This window comes from Cavia porcellus, unplaced genomic scaffold, assembly GCF_034190915.1.
Source record: "Cavia porcellus strain 051 isolate PalLab524CR breed Dunkin Hartley unplaced genomic scaffold, mCavPor4.1 scaffold_25, whole genome shotgun sequence".
Lineage (NCBI taxonomy): Eukaryota > Metazoa > Chordata > Mammalia > Rodentia > Caviidae > Cavia > Cavia porcellus.
Window position 1 is genome coordinate 808516 of NW_026947508.1, and position 23029 is coordinate 831544.

The 23029-nt window shown below is 56.9% G+C and overlaps 1 protein-coding gene across 4 annotated transcripts in view; it reads left to right on the plus strand.

The window, feature by feature from the left end:
• The window catches only part of Prkcz (protein kinase C zeta), a 72106-nt gene that overhangs the window by 11158 nt on the left and 37919 nt on the right, over positions 1 to 23029 (plus strand). Inside the window, exon 1 of one of the 4 annotated variants that reach the window (XM_063235333.1) lies at positions 6723 to 6998. The exons of 2 other annotated variants lie outside the window; for them this stretch is intronic. Coding sequence is in view for 1 of the 2 variants with exons in the window: in XM_004999658.4 (XP_004999715.2) it covers positions 7311 to 7323 (13 nt within the window). In the remaining variant the exon portion in view is untranslated. Of the gene's footprint in view, positions 1 to 6722; positions 6999 to 7072; positions 7324 to 23029 lie in introns of those variants that run through there. One more of the 4 variants, XM_004999658.4, reaches the window with a different exon arrangement.

The window sequence follows — 23029 nt, forward strand, 5'->3', positions numbered from 1 at the left end:
AGTCCCCGGGGCTCTGGCTGTCTCCCCAGAGAAACTTGCTGTCTTCTCTTTTTTGTGTTTTTGACAGCAGGCTGAGTCCAGCGGGTGTCTCCTGGGCGCGATTGGCATTTCCCTCCTACCCTAACTGGTGAGAGTGATGGGAGCAGCTCCGCCCTGCCTGCTGGCTCCTTTGGAGGAGGATGTCTCTCGCATTATCTGCTTTTTTTGGCTTTTGTTTTGTTTTTGTGGGATTTTTCTGGTTGCTGTTGCTGTTTGCTGTTTGGTTGGCTTTTGCTGTGTGGCTGTTGTGGCCATGTCTAGATGTCCCCCAAAGCCTCACATGGTCACAGTGGGCCTTTTCACTAGAGTGCATGAGGCTGGGCTTGATTCATGGTGCAGTGCTAGGATTGAGGGCACCAGGGTGAAGGGTGTGAGTGCTGCCCGCTCTGAGTGCCCAGATGTGATAAAAGCCCCTCGTTGCTTGGCTGCCTTCAGCCCACCGTGAGCTGTTTCCCTCTGTGGTGCCCTCTGTGGTGCCCTCTGCCATTCCACCTGCCTTGGAGCCAGCCGATTATGGACGGAGACCTCTACCAACTGTGAGCCAAATAAACCTTTTCCCCTTTAACTGTGAGTGTCGGGTATTTTGTCTCAGCAATGAGAAAGTAACTAAGACAGTGGCCCAGGCCGCCCTGTGCCTCCTGGGCTCTGGGTCCTCCTGCCTCAGCCTCTCGAGGGGCCAGACCTGCAGCTGGGCTCTGTCTCTACTTTTTCTGACCTCTTCTTGTTTTTGTTTTTTTTAAATTTTAAAGAGAATAAAACCAAGCAAAATAAAACAGAATAAAGCCAATTAAAACAAACCAGTGTGATACAGGACTTCAAACAATAGGAAATCAACAGTGGTTACCATAGTGCCTCTGGTCTTCCAAATACCTGCAGATACCTTCATAGTAAAACTCAAAACAGAATCAAATAGAATCAGTAAAAACAAAACATTGAATGCAATAAAGGACTTCAAAACAATATAATAGTAAATAAAAAAAGGCTACCATAATATATCCTGTTCTCTTTGAAACAGCTGCCCATGCCAATTGGATACAATAAAATCAAACAAAACAGTACAAAACCCAACCCGACAAAACAATGAAAATGGTATAGGACTTCAAAATAAGATGGTAGGGAATTAACAGTGGCTACTGCCTTCCGAAGGAGATGCCCCATAGAGGCCACACTGCGTATGGCCATCCTTTGAACAGATGATCAGCCCACCAGCTCTAGACCTGCAGACTCAGTGAAACACGGAACACCACAGCGTCACATTGTATTCCCTCCGTAGCCGCCATCCGGCCTGTGTTTCCTGGATCAGCCAGGTGTGTGTGCACGCGTGCGTATGTGTGGCTCTTCTTGTCTCCCGGCCCATGCGCACGAAGGGGCTGGCATCTGGCTCTCCCTGCAGCGGCCCAGCGTGGCGCTGATTTACAGGGAGGGCTTGCTGCTTGGTGACTTCTTGTTCTCTTCCCCGCAGACTGTGTATGGTGCCCTCTCACAGGGTAAGGCGGGGGTCTGACTCTCCCCAGGGGCTCACTTATTTTTATTTATTAGAGAGGAGCTATTTCCTCTTTGTTTTTTATTTTAATGAAATACAATAGATATTAATAAAATAAACACTTTGAAAATATAAAACAAGGCTAGGGATATAGCTCAGCAGCACAGTGCCTGCCTGGCAAACTCAAGGCCCTGGGTGTAATTTCTGGTACCAGAAAAAAAAAAAAGAAAAAATATAAACCAAAATTTTATAACAAAGTAATTAAAGAATGACAGTGGTTAATGTACAGCATGACAAAGCAATGACCGAGATGTTACTCCAGGTACAAATCCTGGACAACGCTCACCTGCTTTCGAGTCGGGCTGTTGTTCTGTTGGCGATAGGGGTTTTCTGTGGGCTGGATTGTGGGCCGCTCAGTATCTGGTTTACAGATATTTTCTTTCCTCCTGTTTTGTGCCTTCCTGGATAATGGAGCCCTCTACTGTGTGTATTTAAAGTTTTCCTGGATCTGGTTTTTCTTTTCTCTTTAGCACCGTGTGCGGTCCTGGTGACCACGCCGCTGTCTCCCGGCCTCCTCCACCTGGAGAAACTCTGCCCCCACTCCCTGTCATATGGCTTTTTTTTGCTCTTTATTTGAATAAGAGAAACCGTGTGGTATTTAAGGTAGTGTGTGTGTGTGTGTGTGTGTGTGTGTGTGTGTGTGTGTCTGATTTGCTTCAAGTAACGTTCTGGTCTCAAAGTGAATCTAGTGTCTCACGGGTGGCAGGGTGCTGCCCTTGTGTGTAAGGGCCCTGTCCCTCTATCGTCCATCTGCCGGTGTCCACGCGGATCACCACAGGCGGTACCAGTCTGCACCCTGCCAGCGATGAAGACGCTTTTCTGCTACAGTCCCGCCAGCATTTGTTATTGGCTGATTTCTTGAGTGAGATGGAATCTCAGTGTTGCCTTAACTCCCATTTCTCTAATGCCCAGCCATGCCCAGCACTTTTTCACGTATTTATTGGCCCTTTTAAGAAGGATCTATTCATTGCAGTTGTCCGTTTTGATTGGATCTTTTATTTGGGGGTCTAACTTTTGAGTCCTTTATGTGTTTTAGCTATGAGTCCTCCGTCCAAGATGCAGCTGGTGAACATTTTCCCTGTTCTGCAGGTGGTCTCCTCTCTCTTGGTTTTCTTTGCTATGTAGAAGCTTTTTTAAAATGTTTTTTTCTTTGGTTGTCATGTCCAAAAAATCTCTGCCAAACCCAATGGTGCGAAGCTGTTGTTCTGGGCTTTTTCTTTTTTTCCTAAAGCTTTATTTTTAGGGTTCACATCAGGTCGGGGAGCCATTCAGGGTCCCTCCCTATATTAGATATGAGGTGAAGTTGTGACCTCAGTCCCTGGTGTTTGGGTCCTGGCGTCTCCTGGAGGCTCCTTGACCCTGTGTGTGAGGATTTATTCTAGGCTTTCTTCCCATGGTTTGCATGTCTGTCTTTAAGTCACTCCAGGAGCGATGGGCATTTATTATTGTTCATACCAGGAATCAAACCCAGGGCCTCATGCTCACCAGGCAGATGCAGGAGTGATGAATTTTATAAAATTCATCAGAGCTGGGGATATAGCTCAGTGGCATAAGCATCTGCCTGGCAAGTGCAACGTTCTGAGTTTGATCCTTGTACCAAAAATAAAAATAAAATAAAATTCTTTTTCTGTGTCCATTGGGACAATTGTGTGGCTGTCCCCACCTTTATTAATGTGTGCTCATGTTTTCATACTGTCCTCGTGTCCCATGAATGCATCCTATTGGTCATGGGGTACCGTCATCATCATCATCATCATCATCATCATCATCATCATCATCATCACCACTATTGCTATTGAGGCAAGGTCTGGCTGTGTAGTCCAGTCTGGCCTCGAATTTGCAGTGACCCTCCTGCCTCAGCCTCCCAAGTGCTGGGATTCCAGACACATGCTGCGTGTGCAGTGTCTCATGGGTTATGCTGGAGTTAGTTCTAATGTACTGCTAGCTCGTCATGCTGTGTTCTGTCAGGGATCTTCCTCAGGCTCTCTTGTGCCTTGAACTTTGGTGTCTGGCCTGATAGAATGAGCTAGGAACTGTCTCACCACTGTGTGTTTTCAGAGACATTTGACAAGGAGGGATTTTCTTTGTTGGAAGGTTTTTGGGGCAGGATCTCGCGACCTCACGTAGACTGGTCTCGAACTGACGGTCTTCCTGCTTCAGCTTCCCAAGCTGTGGGATCATAGGGTGCGTCATTGCACCCACTTGCTGGAAGTTTTTGTTTTTGTGTTGCACAGTTCTGGAGATTCAAGCCAGGGCCTCTCATGTGTGAGGCAGTGTTCTGGTGCTGAGCGACCTTCTTGGCCATGGATCTGTGATCCTCCTTCCTGACAGCTGTGGTCACAGGTGTGCACCACCACACCTGTGGCCCGTGAGGGGACTCCTGACCCCAGACTCAGTTTCCTTTGCTTCAGCTTGTCTGTTCTTTGTGACTGTGGTGCACTGGCTATTTGCGTTGCCCATTTCCGTGAATTTCTCACCCCCTCCCTGATTTCCAACCGAGCACTGTGACAGGACTGGGTGACCCTGGACACCTGTCTCTGCAACCCATGGGAAGTGGAGACCCCCCGTGGTGGAGCTGGCGTCTAGCAGGGTTGGCCGCAGGGGTGAGGAGCTGAGGACCCAGAGGGACAGGATTCCCCAGGTGCCTGTGGCTGTAGGGCTCTGGCTGCCACAGGCTGGGTGACTCTGGGACAACACTGACCCCTGCCCTGGGCCTGCCAGTGCAAGATGGCGGGGTGGCCAGTGGGCTGGGGCCCAGCACTGCCTGTCTGTGCACCCACTCCCACACCAGCACGAGTGCCTATTTCTGCCTCTTTTCTCTTCTTTTAGGGCTGGGGACTGAACCCAGGACCTCACAGGTGCTCAGCAAGTGCCCTACTCCTGAACTGCATACCTAACCCTATCGATCTATTTGAAGCCAGATCTGCTGGCCATGAGCCTGTGATCCTCTGCCTGCGCCCCCCAGTGCTGTGGTCGCATGTGGGCACCCAGGTCATTGGGTTCAGGGCCACCTGGATAACACAGAGGCATTCACCCCGCGATCCTGACTCCTCACTCTGCAGGGTGCTTGCACATAGAGGGCGATGCCTGTGGGCTTGGGGGTGAATGTGGACATGAATGTGTCCCAGGGGGCCACGGCTCGTCCCTCACAGTCCTCCCACTGGTGGGGGTTGGTGCTGGGGGCCCCCGGCTGGCAGTGGGTGGGGTTTGTGCCAGGCAGGGTCCTCAGCCTTGGCCCTGTCCCTGGGCTGTGCTTTCACCTGGCTGCTATGCTTCTAGTCTGTGACTGTCCTCGGCCATCCTGTCCCTCAGGGCCAGCTCAGGATGGTGTTGGGGCAGGGAGGCCGCGATGTGGGCTTCTGCAGGGCTCTGCCAAGGGCCCAGGCAGGTGGGCGATTATCAGGAGCCTTTCCCACCAGCCCAGCACGTGGGGTTCCCTGGTATTTATAGGTGTTATCTATTGTTTTAGTAAAAATGCAGTTTCATTCATCTTTGCCTTGAATTATTTGCAAGACACTGGAAAAGCTGCTTTTTCACCTAAAATAAGCTTCCAACAGAATTAGCAATCTGCTAATTCAGCCTGCATTCTCTAGAGTTCCTCAGAGTATTTAGAACGGATGGGGAAGAGAACTTGGCTGATGGGTGGTGTTCATGCTATAAAGCTGGTCACATATATGAATTTTTGCATTGGCTCAGGATAAATTTACATTTTCGGTGGAGGCCCAGCGTGGCCCTGGTGGCACAGTTGTCTCAGGGTTTTAAGTCTGGACGGGGCTGCAGGCCCCTGAGGTACAGGGCCAGGTGCCCACACCATAGGCCACATGGAGCCCTCAGAACCACAGTGGACACTGTGGCTGATACCTCTGCGGTGTGCATGGCTGCATCCCCATGAAATGTTACCTGTGGATACTGGCTGTTTCCTGTGCTTTATCTGTATCTCAAAATGTTATTCTTCTTAAACTAATCAATGGTCTGGCTGGCTAGCCTAGTGCACCGGGGCCTGTGGTTCACCACCTCCCTTCCTGTAAAGGTGTTGAGGACCCTCTGCTGGAAGGAGGGGCCGCAGGACCTCAAGTGCAGGGCCAGTGCCTGGAGAAATGACCTTGAGCCCAGGGCTGTGACCCAGAGTCAGCACCACTGGTGCAGATAAACTCTGTCATGCGTGGGAGCATTGTACCTGACTCAGGTGTGTGAGGCCAGCAGAGCTGGACACTGCCACTGTGGAGAAGCCGGCTCAGCAGCCCAGAGAGGCTACATGCTAGACTTAGCCCTGGGAGGCGCTGGGCGGGCAGCAAGGGAAGTGAGGGCAGGTGTGGGCCCGAGCCAGGCGGAGGGCCGACTGGGGCAGAGCCCGCTGGGCTGTGTGTGGGAGTCCTGCACTGTCTTCTAGGATGACCACCAGGAAGGGCACCAGGCTCCTGCCTTGCACCTGCTTGTGACTGCTGGCAGCAGTTTCATCCTGATGCCCTGTGCCATACTGAGCACTGTGTTCCTTTGCTGAGGGGTGGACGGCAGGAGTCTCCCTTGCTCCCCTAGTCCCCTCACAACGCTGAGCCCTGAAGGGCACCATGAGCTTTGGGGTGCTCCGGGACAGGAAGTGCTGTCCTGGTTATGAAAACCAGAGTAAACCCCAGCCTGCATTTGGAGTGCCTGGGTGGCTTGGGGGGCCCAGGCCAGGGCAGAGGTTGGTCCTGACCGAGCCAGATAGGACCTAACGTGGCCTGAGGCCACAGCGGGTGTAGGATGCCTCCACCTAAGGATGGGGTATGGTCGGGGCTCTCCCTGTGCCTGCCCTTGCTGGCATCCGCACCCCCTACACACGTCAAGTGGGGGCTGCAGCGATGGGGTCAAGGGCCACGATGTGGTTGGATGCCTGTAGCCCCTGGGCATTTGTGTGGGCATCTGGGTGAGGTCAGAGGTCACCCCAAGCCCATGGCGGCTGCACCCCAAATCCCAGCCTGCAGGGCACTGATCCTGAGGACCTGGCCAGGTGGTCTCCTCTGGATATGGCCCCTGTGGGCTTTGGAGCCAAGCTCTTCCTCCCCTGGCCGCAGCCCCTTTGGTGCTTGCTGCCGCTCTTTGCGGAGATGCTTGTTTTGGTGTGACGTCAGCTCCCTGGTATCCATGCCGTGTTTTAGTTTGTGCCTCAGCTGCCGGCTGCAGCTTCCCAGGGGAGCCGGGTACCACCCGGCCAGGAGACATGAGCAGGCAGGGAGGTGAGAGGCGGGGAGCGGGGTGGCCAGCCTTCCATTAGAGCTGCTCCTCCCGCGGTGCCCACCCTGCCTATTGTCGGAGGGTCGGAGGCCAGAGGACGCGCAGCGGCTCAGCTGTTAAAGGGACAGAAGATGCCTCCCTGCACGCCCACCGCCTGCAGTGCATAAAGAATTTGGTGCTAAGGAGGCAGGGGAGGAAGCTGGTGAGTACTGCGCATCTCTCCGTGGGTTTTCCAGGCCGGTGGCGGCGACAGCGTTGTTGGTTGCAGGCCGTGTGCATGCCGCGGAGGGGCTGGCAGTCGCCGCCCGGTCCTGCGTCCTGGCTTTGCCACAGCTTGCGTGCCGCACAGCTGTTCCTGCACTGCCTGGGCAGTGGCTGCACCCGCCAGGCGGCAAGCCGTGAGGGGGAAGCTCCGTGAGGGGCCGTTGTTTACCTGGGGCATCAGATCTTCAGAAAATACGCCCAGAGGAGCAGGGCACGGGCAATGTGGCTGAGGCGGGCGTGAAGGAGGGAGATGCACGCGGACGGTATGTGCGAGGCCTCAGTCACGCAGCTGCTGCAGAGGCTGGTGCGGCTCAAGAAGCCCTGTTCCTGGCGGCACGGCCCGGGGGATCTCTGGCCCTAGGAGTGATGCTTGGGCTGGTGGTTGGTGGTCATGAGCCTGAGAGTGTGGGTCGTGGCCACGGCAAATGTGCGTGTCTGCTGCTTGCTTTTCCTCCTGTACTGCTGCGAGCAGCCGGATCGATCGCACCACAATGGTGAGGTCTGAGCACCACTCTGCAGGGCCAGTGCTTGCAGCCAGTGCCTGTGTCCATCAGTGAGCACCCCCCGGGTGGCTGGCCGCTCAGGGCGAGCCTGCCCTCCGGCATGTCTAAGCTCTGGCTTTGTGTTGACACCAGCATCACGCTGGCATCAGGGTGGCACTGAACGCAATAATGTGCTCGGCTCGATCCACAGGGTCCTGGCAGCCCGCAGGGACCGTGGCTCGGATCTGGCTTTCCATTCTGAGCCAGTTGGAGGTAGATTCAGATGGGTCCAGGAGCTGCTTGGTCTTCAGTGGGGACCTGGGGACAGGGGTGCATTTCTGACGTCCATTTTGCAAGATGTTTCTGTAAAAAAACAAACACAAGAGACAGATCTTCCTGCCTAGCTAGCACAACCTCCGGCCTGGAGCACTGGGTGCAGGGAACAGGGGAGATGCGGGTGCCCGGTGCTGGGGGGACACCACAGGGCAGAGGCCACTGCCGCCCTCAGCCAGTGCAGGTCTCAGGACGAGCCAGGTCCTTTTGCTCTTTGGATATGGCAGTTCTGGTGTAGGAATGGGTGGGAGGGAGACGTCCAGCGGGGTGTCTGCTGGCACGTGCCTGATCGGGGAGAAACGAGCTGTGTCATAGTTCCTCTGGGCGCCTGAGTGCTGTGGCCGCTCTCCTTTCGTGCGACCACGCGCTGGTAGCATGCCATGGGTGTGAACCTCAGGGTGCAGATGCTGTGGCGGGATCTCCAGGCTGGTCGGACTGGGCAGTGGTTTCCGGTCCCCTGGTCCTCAGTGGGGCTCGGGGCTCCCTCCCTACAGGGAGCCGACCTGCGCTGGTGCTGCCACCCGGCACGGTGCCGGTCACCTGGGTCCGTCTTGTCCCAGTCTGCATGGAGTCACCACGCTGCTGTCCTAGCTGCAGTGGTCACCAGTAGCTCTGTGTCCCACTGTCTTCCTGAAGTTGGGGCTGCTGCCGTTATGTAAGGAGTTGTGTGTGGCTCCAGCTCGGTGCCACACAGGCTTCAGCCAGAGGCTGCCTCCTGAGTCACACCATCCCAGCCACACTGGCTTGGGTGGGCAGTGGCAGGGTTGTCTGTGGTCCCGGCAGAGACTTCCTGCGTGCATCCTGAAAGTCCTCCATGTCTCTTGGTCTCCGATGTCCCTGCTGAGGTGCTGGTCATGGCGAAGGGGCCTGTGAGAAAGGCAACTGTCAGAAGGGCCATCTGGGGCTGTCTTCGGATTGTGTGGGATCCCAGGATGGGTAGCTGTGAGCACCTGCACTGACCTTGATCTGTGGAGAGGGCATGTGAGGGCTGCCCCAAATGGGTGTCTGCACAAGGCCCGGGTGATGCCCGTGCTGTTGAGGGGAAGCCCTTTTAGGAAACACCTATAGTCTGGAGAATCCAGAAAGTTCCCTTTCCATGCTCATGCCTGGCACTCAAGGGACCTGGCAGGTCTGGCCTCATTTTTTCTACCCATTCCATCAGCTCCCTGCCACTGTGGCCACAGGGCCTTTGCTCATACTATGCCCTCCCTTCCTGCAGGGAGGTGGCACTTGGAGCCACCATTCCTGCCAGCAGTCACTGCACCCCTGGGTGCCCAGGGGTCAGTCCAGACCAGTTGCTGCCTGGCACCTCAGGCAGGTCTGGTGATGACGCAGTAGTCCTCCGTGGTCTGGAAGACGGCTGGCAGAGCCCCACCAGCACCGAGGCACGCGGTTCATTTTTAGAACTACCCTAAATACAAGGAGTAGGGCACCTCATTTACAACTGGCTGCTTCTCCTGTCTCTCTGAGGACTCTGATGGGAACTAGCGAGCATCCACCCCTGCCTACGAACCACAGAGCCCAGCCATGGAGCCGGCCAAGGTCCCCACAGGGGGTCGGCAGGGTGGGGCCGGAGCCTCAGCAGTCTGCTGGGCAGAGAGACCCTGCCCTCAGTGCTTCGTTGGCCTTGAGGCTTCAGGTCTTTCTGAAATCTGCCTTTTCTTGTCCCTCTGGTGGGTGGTGTGGAAAGACCCAATTTCCAGAGGGTGGGGGCACCCTGTGCTGGCTGAGCCACACTGGCTCTGCTCTGCAGGCGTGGCCCCAGGCCTGGGCACCCCTGGTCTGCTCTGCTCTGGGGCTGGAGTCCCGGCAGCGGCCCCCAGGTCTCCTCCTGGTTGGGAGCTGTGCTGCGCTTCCTGCTGACTGCTTTTGTGTAAAGTTCACACTGCACATTATTTTATGTTTAAAAATTCATCCATTTCTACTCTAAGGCGGTGAGTGAAGCCAAGCAGCCAGGCACCCCCGGACTCCTGCTCAGCACTGATTTCTGGGGTCTGCACCTTGCTGTGCTGCCGTCCCGGAGCTCCTCTGCCCTGGCCAGTGCCCAGCACCTGCCCCGGACTGGGCAGTCAGCTCTGCTTCCTTCCCCTGTCCCCGTTTGGCATCATTGTGGGTCATGCGGATGCCTGCAAGCCACTGCTTTTCTCTGAATGCAGTGTTTGAATTTCCTTGGAGTCCACGTGTGTACTGATTTCGTGTCTCCCCCTGGAGGCCACCTGCCTTGACACAGGGGTCCTGCACCTGACCCTGGGCTCCCTGGTGTGTTCCAGGACCTGCCGCCCTCTGGGAAGCCAACTTCTTGTCCAGCGGCTTCTGCTTTCCCCGCCTGCCCTCTGGCTGAGCTGCACCCCCATGTTGTCCATGGGGCTCAGGGGCACACCACGGCTTGGCAGGGTGGAGCATGCTTGCCCACGGGCCTGAGGTCCCATAGCACTGCTCTGCTCTCTCTGGCTTCAGGGCTTCGGGTCTTTTGAACCTCGTGTTGCTTGTCCTCCATGTGGCGTTGGTGCCCTGTCCTCTTCAGTGTTCTGAGTTTCCGGGTGACACGGCCTCGTGCGCTGCCACCCCGCTCTCCCCCTGTGGAGTTCTGCAGACGAAAGTGTGTGACACTCAGGCAGGAAGCCCGGTGGTGGCTTCCTCTGGCATGGACCCCTCTTTTTCTGCTGTTGCTTTCCAGAGCTTCTTCTGGTCGTTGCTCGAAATTCCTGAGCAGCTCCCCTGCTTTTCCAATTTCTGTGTCTCTGGCTCTTCTGTTATCTCCTCTTTCACTTCCCAGGTGACCTCTGCTCTTTGAGCATTGTTCTGAGGTCACCAGTGTGGCTCTGGTCTTGCCCCAGGATTTGGTGTGGGAGCAGAGCCACGGCAGGCACCCTCCTGGTCGTGAGATGCATGCATGGCCTCATCCCCTCGAGATGCTGTGTGTCTCCACCTTCGTTCCTTCAGTTGGTGGGGGACGTAACCCTGGAGGCAGGGAGGTCAAGGAAGTGTCTCACGCCAGTCAGCTGTGTGCGGCAGCCCTGGACTCCAGGCCACATTACCTGCCACTCAGCTTAGGCTCGTTTCCCACCTCAGCCCCGTCTCGGACCTTATAAAATGGGGGTGACAGCACGAGGCTTGGTGCAGCGTAGTGAGGACCGAGGTGAACCAGCGCCACACGGGCCGGCTGATGCCCCAACCTGGGAAGGTGGTACGCAGGTGGTGGGCTGTCACCATCTCCCTGTCTCGTGTCTCCTGGGACTCAGGCCCACCAGCAAGTCACCATGGGTGACAGCAGACAGCATGTCCTGGCTGGCTCCTCCTGGGACTGTTACGTTGGCTGGTTCCAGCCACCTCACTGACCCATAAGGAGACTGCACTGACAGGCTGCGCCCTTTCTCCAGTGTCCGGCCTGGCTCCAGCCTGCCCACTTGGTTGTCTCTGCCCCCTCCTGGTGACTAGGGGGTCGTCCTCTGCCCCTCGGTCTGGTGCTGCTGTCCCTGTCTCGGTTTCCCTTTGTCATCGTGGGTGTCAAAGAGTTCCTTCCCTTGACTGTGGCTTGGGAGGGTTCCAGGGAAGCGGTCCTGTGTTCAAGAGGCTGAGCCCCCCAGATGTGTCTGGGTTGTGCCTTAGCAGCAACTGAGGAGGTGGCGGAGGTGGACAGAGATGGTGGCCGGTGGCCGTTGTGAATCAGTGTGAGCCTGAGTTCTTCCGAGGTACCGATCCCTGGTGCTGTCTGCCACACCCTGCCCCGAGTACCATGGAGAGGGAGACAGGCTGAGTGCCAGAGTTGAGGGCCTTGCCCTTACGTCCCCTGCCTCTGGCTCAGCCGGGCATTTTCTGGTGCCTTGGCCACAAGGGGTAGTGTTTGCCTCAGCCAGGGGCCCAGCAGGACCTTGAGCATCAGGCTTCCCCGCACAAGAGGACGTGTGGTTTGGGAAGAGACTGTGTTCAGGACGCAGGTATGGCCTACCGGAGGCCGGTGCTAGACCCGTCATCCTCTCCGTTCGCACCTCCAGCTTCCTCCTCAGTGTCCACAGGCTGTTGTCCCAGACAGTGTCAGGGTGCTGGCTGGTGTCTGACGGTGCCCTGTGCCCCTGGCCTGGCCCCTGTGGCCCTCACTGTGCTCTCAGGAAGGAAGGACGTCACCCTGACGCCACATATGGGGACAGCGTCATACCGCTTCAGGGAGGAAGGTCTTGTCACCACCCTGTCCTGTCTGTCCTGCCTGGGTACCGCGTGTCTGTCTGTGGACACACGGTAGGAGGGCAGACTCTGGCCCCCAGGCTCCCGGGCCCCTGGGCACCCTGTGGGTGTCATCACGATTGGGGCCCTTCGGGTCGGATGCAGAGAGGTGCTTCCTTCTAGCTGCTGTTTGTCTGCCTTACAGAGAGGCAACAAGGAAAATTGGATTTGAATGGAGACTATAATTAATCATTTTGTGAATATAAGATTACTTCATTAAGCATGCCTAGCTGGTAGATGTTCAGCGCCCGGCCCGGGGGAAGACAAAGCAGGCAGATTTGTAGCCACAGCCCATGACTTTGGGTCCCCCTGCCCTGGGTCCAGGCCTGGAGCTGAGACCCCATCCCAGGAGACCCCATAGGGGAGAGGGTCAGTAGCACCAGGTTACCCGTGGCTCACGGCCCAGGTGCTGTGCTGGCATCAGCTGCAACAGCCAGGAAGTGACACCTGTCCCCATAACCCTGAGGGCCCCTTTCATGGGCAGCAGGTGGGGCACAGGTGTCCATACCTCACAGTGCCTGTCCTGGCTGCACACCCCAGCTGGGCCAAGCAGGAAGCTGAGTCCAAGGCTGCAGGCTACCGAGATCTGTTTCCAGTTCGCAGGCCCAGTTGCCAGATGCTGGCCATGGATCATGAGCCTGAAGGGCCGTGGGCTCTGGGGTACAGGTTTCAGGGTGCCCCTGTGTCTGGCCCTGAGGAAGCAGAGCCTCTAATGGGCTAACTGGGGTGTTCTGACTTGTGGTGGTCCTCAGGGCTGTGACCTGACTCCCTGAGTCCCAGGGAGACAGCGGGGCTGGTCGAGGCGGCTGTGTCCAGCCCGTACATTCCCGGCCCCATCCTCTCCAGGTCTGAGTCCAGCCTGGCACTCAGGCAGTGCAGGCCGCTGGACCCCCTTGCCTTGGTTTACACGTGTGGAAGTGGCCAAGGTCCTTGGAGAGCATTTAGACTCCAGTGTTTGCAGTGTTAGGAATTGGAAGTAGGAAATATTTATTCCATTAGTAATTATAAGGTCATGATATGCAAACGTAAATGACACCATCCTGATGAGTCGTGGCCTTTTTCTCCATCCCTGCCCACTTTGGGCCATGCCAGGGATGGAGCCCAGGCCCTGTGTGCTCAGTGTGGCCCCTTGGTGAGCTGGCACTGCCGTTTTTGGAAGTGGAACTGAGCAGGGGCAGCCACACTCGCGCCAGGCATAGCAGAAGTCTGTGGCCGTGGCCATCTCCTGTGGAGGGGATGAGGTGGGCCCAGTGACAGGGAGTGAACGCAGGCAGAGGTGGACTCCTCTTTGGTGTTTCTCTTGGCTGCTTCCAAGGCTTGGACTGCGGACCCCCGATGGCCTAACCCTTGCCGTGTGCCAGGCCACAGATGGACCTCTGTCCTATTGTCCTGCCGTCCTGCTGTGCTACCTCAGCCCCACGTGGGCCCCTCCTGGCTTCTGGTAGCAGAGGTACAAAAAAATACAGCTCTTGCCTGCTAGATGTCGGACGTGCAGAGTTCTTGGTCTCATGCCACAGAGGAGGGCAGTGGGAGATCTCACTGCAAACAGAGAGAAGGGCTCCTGGGTTCCCGGGAGGGGTCCCGTGTGGGTGGCCGCGGCGGCCTTCGTCAGGGGTGTTTAATGTGACAAAGTGACAGTGTGGGTACAGTGGGTGTGACTGCCGTCAGTCTACGGGATCACGAGGAGCCCGAGGAGCCCGAGGAGCCCGCTCGGCTGACGCAGCTGGTGTCAGGGAGAGGACGAGGCATTTTGGGGGGGCGCGGGAAGTGACGCTGGAGGCTCGTCACCGCTGTGTCCTGGTGTCTGTCTGGGCTTACTGGGCCGCGTGGTGCTGGTGACAGCCCAGTCTCAGGCCGCTCTATCCGCAGCCCAGCTCCGTGAGGCCTGCTCTCCTGATTGCCTCCAGCCACAGTTCTGCTGTCTTAATTTTTGTGCTGACTTCCTCGAGGGCCAGCACCTCTTTGACTGTGTATTAATTTCTAACGTGGCTGCCCATGATTGTAGCTGTGGATGGGGAACATTGAACTGCCCTGTGACCCTGGCATCACAAGGAATGACCTTCCTGGCAGTCCAGAGTTGGCTCTGTGAGGCCCCAAGCTGACACCAAGTCAGGGTCATAGCCCAGACCCTGCACAACCGGTCCAGTGAGCTGCTGGCCCTCTCCGCCCTCCCCTCCGCTGACTCCACCGCAGGGTGGGGTCTTCTGTCTGCGTCTGCCCGGTGAGGAGTCACTTTGAGAGTGTGGACTGGCTCTGGGCGGATCTCTGCGGGGAAAGGTATGGCGGGAGCCTGGAACAGCCTCTGGGAGTGGTAAGCACTGGTCGGCCAGCACAGAGGGAGGCAAGGAGAGCTCGCTACTTACAGATCTGCCGGGATTTTGTTATGAATTTGCACTTCCTTGGGAGATGTATGTTGTAGCAACTATTTATCAGTAGCATTTTCAGAATTTTGGTGCGGTTACTGAAGGCAAGGCCGGGCTGTGGACGGTGCTGCAGGCCACATGGCACTGTCCAGCCTGGACCCACGGTGTGGTCCCAGAACCTCGGAGTCCAGCATAGGCTCCTCACCAGGGTCCCTAGGGACCAGCAGCAGGGACCACTCTCAGCCGGCTGCTCTGGCCACAGCCCAGGCTCCACCTTGGTGCCCTTGCCCGTCCCTTTGTCCAACCGAGCATCTGCTTCCTGTCACTTTCCAAATCTCCATCCTCTGAAGCCGGGTGCTCTGGTCCAGGGTCCACAGTGATTCTGCTTTGGGTGGGAGAGGCTGCTGGCCGCACCCTGCCCCGGGGCCAGGATGGACACCCCGCCCTACCTGCACCCTGTGTCAGCTTGTTCCCGGAAGGGAGAGCCAGGCCTCTAGCCCCCGTGAAAGCATTTTAGAGACAGCGTGGACAACGACTTCGGGGCACCCAAGGTTGTTGAGGTGCATGGCTATCGTCGTATGTTCTGAGCCTAGAGCTCCAAGGGCCACCGAGCTTGGTCTTCGATCTGGGCCGCACACGGCTCTCTCTCTTTTCCAGCTTGATGGTCACCTCGCATTCACCGTGTCCTGGGCCAGAATTGGCCATTTCTCCCAGAGGCCTGGCCTTCTAGGGTGAATGGGGATGGGATGGGAAAGGGGTTCCAGGCCATCCAAGTGGCCCGCTGGCCCCAGGCCTGGGCACTGGGGCTGCCCGGGGGTGCGTCCAGCTTGGAGTCTTGGCCCAGGATTCTGAGGGCCTCACGGGCTCTTCCTCCCTCGCCAGCCCCACCTCTCCCCGCTGTGGCCCTTGGTGGTCACAGGTGCCTGTCTATGCCCACGAAGGCCGGGGGGCCATGGGCAGTCGTCCTATCCCCGGGGCACGCACTCCGTCCTGTCGTGTGGAGCGAGGTCCTGGGCAGGGTCCAGGCCTGTGTGCCGCCTTCCGTGTGTGTGGTCAGCTGGGTTGGATGATGTCTGCATTGCGTTAGGACGTCCCCCATTCCCTCTCTTCTGGACAGGGTCTCGCTGTGCGGGCACATTGGCCTTGAATTCGGCCACCCTGCCTCAGCCTCCTGAGTTCTGTGACCAATGGGCGTGTGCCACCACGCCCAGCTTCCCAGTTTACCGACCGTGTTTCAGGGTTATGTAAAACAGGAACATGGTGGAAAAACAATTCCTGTTTTCATACATTTGGTCCCACGTCCATCAGATTTAGTTACTTTTTTGGCTCGTTCTTCCTGGTTTTTTCCTTGTAAAAATAGGAAGGTGTGTGTGTGCATGTATGCAGTTACACATCTTATTTTTGTTTTTATTGCATAGGAGGTGGCTTAGCATGTATTTTCTTCTGCGCTTTACTTTCTTACTCTACCTTTTTTCATTAGTTATAAATATTTATGTGTATTGGGTTGACAATGAAAATGAAAATCATACATTTAAAGTAACAAATACCACTGACATCACAAAATCCGAAAAATAACCACAATGAGACCAGCATACCTGATCTTCTCAGCATATTTCTGTATTTCCCCCAATGTTTTCCAGCAGCAAACACTTTTTTCTCCTTCTGCATAATGGTTTTAAAATATCCTCTATGAAGAAATCTCTGGGGAATCCAGTCTTTCTTCTAATGGAGTTAATTAAAAATTTTTACTCACTGACCATTTAGAAGAATTTTCCCAGCTTCACACTCCTGTTGGCAGCACAAGGTGAGATGCTGGGGTTGCTTGCACATTTGGGGACCTCCCACTGCTTGCTTTCAGCGTCCGTGAGCCAGCAGAGCCGTGCGTCCTGCACCGTGGCTCTGCCTGAGTGTCCTCTGCTCTGTCATCTGTGGCCTCTGCACATGTTGGGGACCTGGCGGCCCCTTCACTGTGCTGGGTTTGGAGGAAGCTGGAGGGGACACAGCCATGTTTCCTGGGTCAGGCCCTTGGGAGGGGATCCTGCCTGGGGAGGCCGGGGTTGGGATGGGGCGCAGTCTGCCACGTGCCTACATTGTGGTAGGAAACCCAGCAGAGCATTTCAGGTGCAGTTTGCAGTGTGACTGCCGCTTTCGTGTCATTGCTCAGCAGAGCTCCAGAACACTTTTCGTCCTCTCTAGTGTGTGTGCGTGCGCTTGCATGTGTATTACTGGAGACTGAGCCCAGGGAGCACTTAGCTCACCTCAGCTCACCTCAGCCCTTTTCATTTCGTATTATTTTTATTTTTTGAGGTGCTGGAGAAGGAATGCAGGGCTCTCTGCCACTGACCTACATCTCAGCTCTTTATTGTTCACTTTTTACTTGAGGCACAAAGTCCCCGTGTTGCCCAGGTTGGTCTCAGGTTCGCTGATCTTCCTGCCTCAGCCTCTTGCATCTTGGGGACTGCAGGTGTGCACCACTGCGCCTTGAGGCTCTGTGAGGAGCAGGGCTGGCAAGCGTGGGCTTGGAGCCCTGGCTGAGGGCGTGGAGCACAGGGTGGCTGTGCCGGCCACCACACCGTGGCCCGTCACCCAGCACTATGTTGGCTGGCACCGTGGCTGGTGTCCCAGGGGCCCGCTGGTTCCCGGGGCTTGAGTACCTACCGAAGATCTCCACTTGGGACTTTTGGTGATGCCTCATTTTCCATCAGTTATTTCCGTCTCATCCCATCACCCTGACAGGTTGGTGCTGAATTACCCAGAGCAGCAGCATGGCCAGGCACCCGGGCTGAGTGCAAGTCTTCCAGCTGCAGTGTCCTCTGGGCAGCAGCCCAGACCTGGCTCGGAGGTGTCCTCCAAAGCAGCACCTTGGTGGGAAGGACACCTCTCCTCGTTCTTGAGACTGGCCACACTGCAGAGCAGGGTGCAAAGCCACCTTCCCCACGAGCCTCAGGGACCAGGGGCTTGGCCTCAAGGTGGCTGGGGACAGCGAGTGGCCTGGGGGTAGCTGAGCCGGTTGTGCCTATGTCCAGGGAGGCCCAGGCTTGAGCTGGGGATGCCAGGGTGGGCGTGCAGCCGGTGGCTTGGTGACTGGCACGTGCTGGCTGCCAGGGCACCAGATTTGAAGGCAGCCTTTGTTAGGCTGTAGTGGAGCCAGCTCTGAATAGCAGCTTTCTCTGTTCCTGGAGGCGGTGGGGGTGGGGTGGGAGCGGGGGTGGGGTTCAGGGCTCCCAGGTTGGAGTGGGGTTCGCACCCCAGTCTGCAGCCTTAGGAAGGACACTGTGCAGTTCCCTATGTGGCCCAGCCTTGGCCTTCCCCACCTGTGAGGTCTATCTGAATGCCTCCCGCCTTGCTCACCTTGTCGCTGAGGGCCACAACCCCCTCTGCCCCTTTTGTGCCCCCTGAGGCTCACCCAGCTGCATCTTATCATTGTTTTGGTGCCCTGGGTTGGTGCCCTCTGCTTTGACCTTGGTGCCCAGGCCAGCACAAGCACCCAGCATCCATGCGAGAGGACGTTCTGGCCTGTGGCAGCACGTGGGCCTCTCCTGCCCCTTGGGGCTGCAGAGCTCATCATCCTGCATGCCCCACACGGCGCCACGCCCAGGCTGGGCCAGGCTGGAGCTGCCTCTGGGGATACAGTGGCAGGGCAGACCGGGGCCTCCATGCGCATGCCTGAAGTGGTTGTAAAAGCAGCCAGAAGTGTTAGGGGCGGTTACCGTCGTCCTCCGAGGGCCTCTTTCCTCTGTTCTCCTTTCACACGCGCATTCATTTTTAATGTAGACGCTAACAGAAAGGCTGGGTAAACCGCCCAGTCCTGGGGAGCAGCGGTGCCACGCAGGTGCCTGTGGCCCGGCCATAGAAGCCCAGTGCTCGGAGGGACAGAGGCCACCACCTTGGCCAGGCGCCTGCAGGCAGAGGGCAGGGCATGGCGAGTGTGCCACCTTTATCCACTGGGTAAAGAGCCGGTGCCATGCCTGAGGGGTCCCCCCGGAATCTCTGCATCTGCTGCCTCAGTCCCCTCTTAGATCTGGTAACAGTGGCATCTGGGGACTCTCACCCACATATTCACCTGCTGGGCTCTCTCTTGCCTGTCCTCTGACATACCCATGAGTGGACTTGGCATTGTAGACTGGCTGACTGGCTGTGCCTCATGGCGAGGGCAGAGCATGTTCTTTCTGGTTTCTTCTATTTATTTATTTATTTTTGAGACAAGGTCTCACCTTGTAGCCCAGGCTGGCCTTGAACTCATAGCAGTCCTCCTGCCTCAGCCTCCTAAATGCTGGGATCACAGGTGTACACCACCACACCTGGCTCCTTCTTATTTGCTGAGGTGTAAACCACTGTCAACACTAAGGCAGGAAGAACTGTCCAGGCAGAAGAAGCCTGGACATTCAAGGGTGGTAGTCTGAGCCTGCAAGGACTCTAGGAGGCTGAGGCAGGAAGATTGCAACATCCAGCCCTACCTGGTTAGCTCAAAATGATAAATCGAAAGGGCTGGGGATGTGGCTCAGTGTGAAGGCCTCAGGCTCTGTTCCCAGTACTGAAAAAACTGTTAGCAGCACAACCCCAGTTGTGTTCCCCAGTTGGGGGAACCCAGCCCAGGCGGCTGGTGCAGGTGGGCTGGGCTCGGGGCCCCGTCCAAGCCACAAGAGGACATGACGGCTGTGGAAGGTACATTGCTGGGGCAGTGGCCCCAGAGGCACTGAAGTGAGGAAGAGGATCCCAAGTAGAGGGTAAGGGCCAGGGCTACAGCGCTGGACCTGCAGCTGTGGGGAAGACGTGCAGGAGGTTCCACAGGCGATGTTGGTGCGGCAGGGAGAGCGTGTGGCCACCTTGGGCATCGAAGGCAGCGGACACTGGTGTGCGGGTGCTGCACGACCCCCGGTGGTGTGGATGAGGCCCTGGACAGGGCTGGCATTGAGGTCTCAAGCTGGCTGGGGAGCAGCCTGTTCCCTCTGGCCATGTGGCTTGGGCTCCTGCTGGAATCCTCTGTCCCCTGGGGCCCTGGAGATGGCAGAGAGGGCTCTTGGACGTTGCGGAAGCTGCGTGTGGCCGGGCCGGGCAGGGCAGGGTGGCCTCTCTGGCTGCTGCAGACTCTGTGTGGATGGGGATGCAGCCCGCGGCGTGGGAGCACTCGTGAGTCTCCGCCGGGCCTGGGCCTGCCCACGCAGGTGTGAGGCTTGAGTGTGGTGGCTGCGTCTCCCATTGCCGTGGTAAGAACAGCAGAGGCGGTGAAGGTGAGGCTGCTCCAGAGTCGTCGTTTCTTTCCAGAATGGCACAGCTTACCAGGCAGACTTCTGGTTTTCTTAAGGCCAGTGTCAGCCTCAGTTTCTGGACTCTGGTTTTCCTGGAGGGAGCTCTGCTCCCCAGGGACGGTGAATCCTGTCCCGGGGTGAACACAGGGGAAGGACACCGGGCACCTGGAAGGTAGGGTCCACGTGGTGCTGGCTCAGGCACTCTCCCTGCTCCTCCAGGGCCAGGAGCTTCCCACGGCCGACACAGGAGACAGACACTGCCCACGCTAGCCAGCGGGCAACACAGCATCCGCCTGTAATCCCAGCTACTCGGGAGGAGGGAGCAAGAGGAGAAAGCCCCCCTGGGTGACTTGGTGAGGCCTCAGCTCAAGGCGTAGAGGGCTGAGGGTGCAGCTCAGCAGTGCAGCACTTGCCTGGGGTACGTGGGGCCTGGATTGTGTCCACAGCGTGGAAAGAAAGGAGAGAGAGGGCGATGCGAGGGGACATTTACTGCTTCAATTCTGGAAGCTGGAGGTCCCGGGTCAGGTGCGGTAAGGACCTGGGCATCCTAAACCCATTACCAAGGCCCAGCACCTCCTGGCAGCCAGGCCCAGCTGGGACGTGAGGAGTTTGTTCAGACCGCAGCTCTGGGCTGCTGTAACGAAGCACTGCAGGCGGGTGTGCTGCCCACAGCTGGAATCTGTCCTCCCAGGCCCGAGCCCGAGTCTACGCCTGTCCGTGGCATCCTCCTTCTGTGTGTGGAGAGGACAGCAAGGTCGGCTCGGAGTGCTGCCCGGCCGTGGCCTTGCACTCTCAGAAGAGCCCCTGCGTCCCTGCTGGGTGCTGTTGACAGTAGTACCACCTCTGGGCCAGGACACCTGCCCCTTGGCCTGCTCCCTCGAGGCCCCGAGCAGTGGTCCGGGCACTGTGGTCAGAGTCTACCCTCAATGGTTTTGTTTTGTTTTTTGTCTCAAAGGCAAAATCTTGATACATAGCCTGGCCTAGCTCAAGCTTGTCATCCTCCTGCCTCAGCCCCCCAAGTGCTGGCATGACAGGCAGGCTCATCACACTTCCTTCCTCCGGTGATTCTGAAAACTCTTTGAGCCCATGCCGCCTGCTTATTTACTGATCAGTGTGCTTGTTTGTTTGTGATGAGGCTTTCTCACTGAGCTCCTTCCCCAGCCCTTATATTCTGATACAAAATAAAAAGTTCAAGTTAAGTGGTTCTTGAATTTGTGATCCTTCTGCCTCAGCCTCCAAAATGCGAATGCTAGGCGTGGGCTCCTGAGTCCAGCTCCTGCTGCACTTTAGAGCTGAAGCTCTCACCATTTTTTTTTCTTTCTTTTTCAGCGCTGGGCTCAAATCCAGGGCTGTGTGCACATTGAGCAGGTGGTGCCACTGAGCTCAGACCGGTCCACAGCACAGCTCCCTTGGCCCCTGGTCCTGCCCTGGCCCCATGTGGCTGGACTCTGCCCAGAGGGACCCCGCAGCCTGGGTCCAGGGTCCTGCTGTGGGCTTTGTTTTTGCTTTTTGCTTTTAGCCTTTGGTTTATTTATTTTCACATTTTGTTCCATGCAAATCTTGTAGCTGGGTTACATTAACTATCCCTGCAGGTTTGCAGAGCCTGATTTATTTTTCCTCATTTTTGGTAGCGAGAATCGAACTCACAGTCTCACACTTGCCAGGCAGGCTCTGTGCTGCTAAGCTATGTCCCTGGCCCCTGTTGCTTCTTAATGAAACATTTCAGGCCTGCAAATTGACCTTCATCTCCTCTTTTAGAACTGTCAATTAAAGAGGCAGGAGGATGCAGCCAGGAATGATAGCTCATGTTCATGATCCCAGCATTCAGGACGCTGAGGCAGGAGGATCGCTGTGCGCTTGAGGCTAGCCTGGGCTATAAAGTGAGTTCAAGGCCTGCTTGAACTACAGAGCAAAACCCTGCCTCAAAAGACCAAAAAAGAAAAGGGGGGTGGGCAGGAGGAGGCAGCAGAAATCCTAACCTTGGGCGACAGTGGGCAGCATTTGGGAGATGGGTCCTGGACTTTTCCTTCCCATCTACCCTCCTTAGTGTCTGCCAACACTTTAGTCAGGTTGTTACTAGATTTTCTTTTGTATTGCTGGAAATACAGGGCTGCGCCACCATGCCTGGTGAGTCTAATTATTTTATAGCACAAAAAGTTCTCCAAGAAAGGACAAGAGTGTGTAGAGCAGGAGGGTGCATCAGAGGATGCTCTGCGGTTCACAAGGCCCCCGGAGACAGTGGACCAGTCCATCCTTTTCCCTCGGCATAGCCCCGGAATAACGAGCTATGGCAACCAGGACTCCCTGGCTCCTGGACACATTTGCTAGTGCACGGGCCCTGGCTTGGAGTGGCTGCCCTGCTGACAAGTTCCTCCCTGCATCCGGCCCTGGCCCCCTGCGGGGCTGTTTCAGCTCTACCAGCAGCTGGTCCCGATGAACTGGACCTTGGGTGAGAACAGGCGCAGCTCTTGCTGTCCGTGTCCTGTGTGACAGAGGAAGAGGCCCTGGGGTCTGGAGGACTCGGGGTGCCAGCCTCACCTGGCTTGGAGATGCTATCCTGGAAAGGGGACAAAACCAGCTTCATTTACTTAGGCACATTAAAGATGGTTTATCTGAGGGAGCCAGAGGCCCTACTTTTCCGTTAGCGACCAGCACCCTGAGGGACCTGAGATGAGGAGAGCAGGGTGTTGGGGTCCTGACGGGTGGGAGGCAGCCAGGGCATCAGGATCATGAGGTCCAGCTAGGATGACTTGACTTCAGCCTCAGAAGAGCCATTAAAAATGGCTTAGCTAGACTGGGTCCCGGGGCCACCTAGCAGGGCAGGCAGGGCACAGCTTGGAGGAGGCTCTTGGGCCACCTGCAGAGCTAGGCCTCAGAGCCCCCACCCCATGCAGAACATGGCTCTGCCTTGTTTGTGCGAGTATGATAGGAAGTGAGGATGGGCCGCCTGGGGGACCCTGGGGCCTCAACGCAGGAGAGCCCGTGGGTTGTGCTGAGTGCCAGGTGGCCCCAGCAAGGATGCTGCGCGGGCTCAAGGGGTGAGGGCTGCTGACAGCTCAGTGAGCTGGGTCTCTGGAGGACAGACAGCATGGCCCCGCCCGCCTGCTCCTCTCCACCCACCTGGCTTGGGATCCCCAGCATGGAGCACCACCCCAATGGACCTTGCGCAGAATCCTCACCTTGTTGGGTCCCATGGCACCAGGAGATGAGCTGTGGACAGCACTCCTGATCCCCTGGGCACCCTGAGCTCTCAGGAGAGCTTGAGAAGCCTGAGGAGGCCACGCGTGTGTGGAGCTGGGCCTGTGCCGCCCCACAGGAGAG